Source organism: Lactuca serriola, chromosome 9 (assembly GCF_051521515.1).
Source record: "Lactuca serriola cultivar US96UC23 chromosome 9, Lser_US96UC23_V15, whole genome shotgun sequence".
In the NCBI taxonomy this organism is placed as follows: domain Eukaryota; kingdom Viridiplantae; phylum Streptophyta; class Magnoliopsida; order Asterales; family Asteraceae; genus Lactuca; species Lactuca serriola.
Genome location: NC_136416.1, coordinates 161,412,842 through 161,418,131, shown reverse-complemented (window position 1 = coordinate 161,418,131; position 5,290 = coordinate 161,412,842). Strand labels below are relative to the sequence as shown.

The window sequence follows — 5,290 nt, the reverse complement described above, 5'->3', positions numbered from 1 at the left end:
CGTAGGTTATCATTTGCTTAAAACTATAGGCAAAACCACAAAACTATTGGGATGAGAATAATTATAGTACAATACACCAATTTAAATACATAAAAGTTGGCGGACAAAAAACTTATGCTATTTTGTATAGAATAAAGATAACGGTCTTAAAATAAGGAACAAATTAATTAATAATATTATTTTTAGTAAAAGATATATATTACCAAAAAAAATATACTGTTATTGCAGCTATTCAAACCCAAAATTAATGGAAAGAAATCAAAGAATCCCAATTCATTGCAATTATTTAAATTTTTTTTAAAAGAAGTAAAAACCAATTTAGGACAACTTTTATTGCTCAACGACTGTATTTTTGACACGCTCCATTTCTTTCGTTTTTTCTCTCTTTCGTTTCGAACAAAAAAAGAAAAGAAAAGAGAGGGAGACCAGAAGAACTCTGCAGGCAAAACCTCACGAAAACCCTAATCCAGTGTCCGATTGCTGTAAGTGTTTTTATTTTTTGCTTCATCATCGGTACAAATAAGCTAGTTTGTTGCTCAATTTTGATTTAATTGTGCATTTTGAGTACATTCTGTTCGTTTTTTTTTTTTTTTTTTTTTTTTTTTTTTTTTTTTTGTTTCTGCTTGAATTCGGTGCTCTTTTTGAGATCTGTGACGTTTGAAGTTCGTAAAAACGCTTGATTCGTTGGAAATGTAGCGTTGTTTAGTGTTACATTGACGTACATTTTTGTGTAGCCACGACATGTTCAGAGAAGGGAATTGTGTATGTGTGTTGTTTCAAGGTTCTGGTTCTTGTATGAGGAATGTGAACATATTTTTCGAAGTGGTAATAGTAATTACAAGATTGGGTCACGATCGAGTTTTTGGAGTTGGTAACATCAATGCCGAATGTAGGGTTTTATAGATTTTGTTCATACATGCCTATATCTGGGTTGGTTGTTTAATTTTCTTGCCGATGCAATGTATTTTATGAAATTTAAATACACAAGTCACTTTTATTGTCTGAATTTAGTTATAGCTTGAACCTAATAGTTAAACTTTTGTTATATTCTGATCGAAAAACATGATATTGCATTCAAGTGGTACCAATTGAAACAAACTCGCTTATTACTTTTAGCAATGTTTTCTCATTAGTTGTCATGCACATTCATAGTAGCTGTCTTATTAAAGCTTTGTTAGTCCAGTTTGCAGGGATACCAAATGGCAGGGGTTGATGCTCAAAATCCTCTTCTTGGAGAAACAACTTGTGGCTCTTTGCTGCTTCAGTTGCAGGTAAAATACATTTGAGCTACTTGCTAATTTCATCTTTAATCATTTATTAGTTTCACTACCTTTCACAAAAGCTTCTCTGATAAAGGGTTTGATATCTTAATTGATTGGGTAAGTGGATTCTTTGTGGTAATGCAGAAAATTTGGGATGAAGTAGGTGAAAGTGATGTGGAAAGAGATAAGATGCTTCTTCAATTAGAGCAAGAATGCTTGAATGTGTATAAGAGAAAAGTGGAACAAGCTGCAAAATCAAGGGCACACCTTCTTCAAGCACTTGCAGATGCTAAACTTGAACTCTCCACTCTTCTTGCATCCCTTGGAGAGAAATCATTCATTGGCATTGTAAGTAACAGACTATATCCCATTTTGGAACTCATTTTTTTTCTTCTGTTATAGTATTTATGGTTTTTTGTTCTTTTGTGGATTAATTTGCAGCCTGTGAAGACTTCTGGAAGCATTAAGGAACAACTAGCTGCCATTGCACCAGCTCTAGAACAATTATGGAAGCAGAAAGAGGAGAGAGTAAAGAAGTATGCAAATGTCCTGACACAAATACAAAAGATCCGTGGAGAAATTTCAGGGACTAATGAACAAACAGGAAGCTTTACAGTTGATGAATCCGACTTATCTGTAAAAAAGTTAGATGAATTTCATGATCATCTTCAAGAACTTGAGAAAGAAAAGGTAAGCAATAAGCACTTCACCTCATCTCTAAAAGAGGTGAAAATTTTGACACATTTGCCTAAAACTGTGATGACTAATGTCAAACTCATGTTTTGCAGAGTGAGAGATTGAACAAGGTTCTTGAATTTGTGAACATCATACATGATATTTGTGGTGTTCTTGGGATTGATTTTTATGCTACAGTCACAGAAGTTCACCCTAGTTTGAATGACACCACTGATACTCAATCTAAAAGCATAAGTAATGACACACTTGCCAGGCTGGCAAAGACTGTTTTATCATTAAAAGAAGCCAAGAAGCAAAGGTTACAAAAGGTAAACACACTTTCACACCTTCACTTCTTATAGCCTTTTACATACTAAAAAAGGGTAAAAATATCTCAATGATTTGAGGTGACAAATTTCTTGTCTTTTCAGCTTCAAGATTTGGCAGCTGAGCTAAATAAACTTTGGAATTTGATGGATACATCTGAAGAAGAAAGGAGCTTGTTTGATCATGTTACATGTAAAATATCCTCTACAGTTGATGAAGTGACTCTCCCTGGGGCTCTTGCTCTTGATTTAATTGAACAGGTACTCAAAATTTAATGTTACAAAATTCAGCCCCATTTTTGGAACATGGATCAAAATGTTAGAAAAACTTCAAATAAGTGCCAAACTGTAAGGCAACTTTTTGGGACCAAAATTGCAAAAATCAGCTAAAATCATTGACCATTTTTTAAATAGGGACCAAAATGTTACAAAAACTTGAATTAAGGGCCAAAATTGCAAAAATTAGCTAAACTTAGGGATCATTTTTGAAATACAGATCAAAAAGTCACAAAACCCCGACTTTAGGGGCAAAATTACAAAAACCAGGTAAACTTAGGGACCAAAATGTTACAAAAACCTCATGTAAGGGCCAAAATTGCAAAACTAGCTGAACATAGGGTTCATTTTTGAAATACAGTTCAAAAAGTTACAAAATTCTGAATTTAGGGACAAAATTGCAAAAACCAGCTAAACTTAGGGACCACAATGTTACAAAAACCTCATGTAAGGGCCGAAATTGCAAAACTAGCCGAACTTAGGGATCATTTTTGAAATACAGTTCAAAAAGTTACAAAACCCTGAATTTAGGGACAAAATTGTAAAAACCAGCTAAACTTAGGGACCAAAATGTTACAAAAACCTCATGTAAGGGCCAAAATTGCAAAACTAGCTAAACTTAAGGGCTGTTTCTGGAACAAGCACAAAAATTGTATAAAACCATCTAAACTCAGGGACCATTTTTGTAATTTACGTTAGATATATTATATAAATTCTTGATGTTACATTGTTACAATGTTAAGGCTGAGGTGGAAGTTGAAAGATTGGATGAATTAAAAGGTAGCAGAATGAAAGAAATCGCTTTAAAGAAGCAAGGGGAGCTTGAAGAGATATTTGCACGTGCACACATAGAGATTGACACACAGTCTGCAAGGGAGAAAATTTTGGGTTTAATTGATTCTGGACACGTGGAGCCTTCTGATTTGGTAGCTGACATGGATGCTCAAATCATTAAAGCAAAAGAAGAAGCCCTCAGCAGAAAAGATATTTTGGATAAAGTTGAAAAGTGGATGTCAGCTTGCGAAGAAGAGAGCTGGCTCGAGGATTACAATAGGGTCAGTTTTATAAATTAAATAATTTTATTTTACATTTTTAATTTTTAATTTTTAATTTCATTGTGACAGGATGATAACAGGTATAGTGGAAGCAGAGGGGCCCATTTGAATCTTAAACGAGCTGAAAAGGCCAGAATTTTGGTTAGCAAAATCCCAGGTAACAAAATTCCAGAATTTTAGTCCTACTAAAGTAACCAAGGGCAGATTCGTAATTTGTATTGTATTGGTGCAGGTCTTGTTGACACATTGGTTGCTAAAACTCGAACATGGGAAGAAGAACATGGATTTACTTTTGCTTATGATGGTGTTCCACTACTTGCCATGTTGGACGAATATGCAGTGCTGAGGCATGATAGAGAAGAAGAAAAAAGAAGGATGAGGGTTAGTTTTGTAATTTCACTTAATGTTTGTAGGGCTAAAACTTATTTAAATAGATAAATGTATTTGTATGTAACAGGATCAGAAGAAATTCCATGAACAACTGAACACAGAGCAAGAAGCCATGTTTGGTTCAAAGCCAAGCCCTGCACGCCCGCTAAGTAGCACGAAGAAGGTGGTGGGCCCGGGGTCACGAGGTCTTAATAGACGGTTGTCTTTGAATCAAAATGGGGGCGGGGGTAAATCGGTAAATAGAGATGTCAAAAGGGATGTCCCGAGGCCCGTAGCACCTTTGAACTATGTTGCTATATCAAAAGAGGATCCTGGTCTATTTACACCTTGAAGGTTGTTTAAATAAGTGAAATAGGAATATATATTAAAAAAAAATTATATATACATGATTTAATCTGGGTATATTTATGATGTAAGTTATTGGGGGGTTTATGTGGTTGATGCTTTAATATTCGTTCATAGTTCTGATTAGCAAAGACAATGGTGTCCATTGGATTTTTGTAGTGATGATATCAAATTTTTTAGATGAAAAAACCAAATCAATTAATATTTATATCATAATATCATTATGCCAAAAATTAATCTTTTTTAACGACATCAACTGCGCCCGTGGCATGAACTTTTCTTCTGGTTCGGTGATTTTGTCCATCTTTATCGTTATATTGTTTCAACATATGAAAATTCGTCGTAGAGACTAGATACTATATCTAATATACTAAAATATCATGAATTTTATCAACTAAACATTAAATATTATATATGTCATCGTTTAATTGGATAAGAACAAATAATAAGACACAATTCAATTTCTAAGGGTAGAAAAATTAAAAGTTAAAAATTTAGTATAAACACTCTTTGATAAGATGGTTTCGATATGACATCAACAACACTGCATCGATCATTAAATAGATAATTAGATAAATTGTTAAATACCAGTATATTGATCAAGAACACTTGTCATCTGAATTATTCTATTATTTTTTTATTTATAGAAAAGGATTCTTTTTTTTTTTTAATGTAAAAAAATTATTGTTTTTCCCATCTTTGTGAGAGGCCACTTTCACATTATTTTATTACAAAATTCAACTCGTGGCCCTCGTCCATGATTTATCATTTGGTTATCTTCAACATATGCAATTATTTTGTCAGAAAAAGAAGCAATATAAGAGTTCTTATTAGAGTAAATTACATGAATGGTCTCCATGGTTTAGGGTAAATTGTACGTTTAATCCCTAAATTTTTCATGAAACATCCTTAAAATACGAACCAAAATTTTTATTTTTAAATTCATTACCAAAACATAAAA

At 33.2% G+C, this 5,290-nt stretch overlaps 1 protein-coding gene across 2 annotated transcripts; it reads left to right on the top strand.

The window, feature by feature from the left end:
* Positions 1-348: 348 nt before the first annotated feature.
* Positions 349-4,433, top strand: LOC145074765 (65-kDa microtubule-associated protein 1-like). 2 transcript variants are annotated; one of them, XM_079021096.1, is made up of 10 exons: positions 349-482; positions 1,184-1,271; positions 1,407-1,610; positions 1,704-1,952; positions 2,051-2,266; positions 2,369-2,524; positions 3,283-3,594; positions 3,664-3,751; positions 3,827-3,975; positions 4,052-4,433. In XM_079021096.1, exons 2-10 carry the CDS (start codon positions 1,200-1,202, stop codon positions 4,313-4,315), a joined length of 1,710 nt encoding a protein of 569 aa, XP_078877222.1. In that variant the 5' UTR covers positions 349-482; positions 1,184-1,199; the 3' UTR covers positions 4,316-4,433. The 2 variants fall into 2 exon arrangements, with proteins under 2 accessions (XP_078877222.1, XP_078877223.1); XM_079021097.1 differs by having other exon boundaries at positions 1,179-1,271.
* The last annotated feature ends 857 nt before the right edge of the window (positions 4,434-5,290 follow it).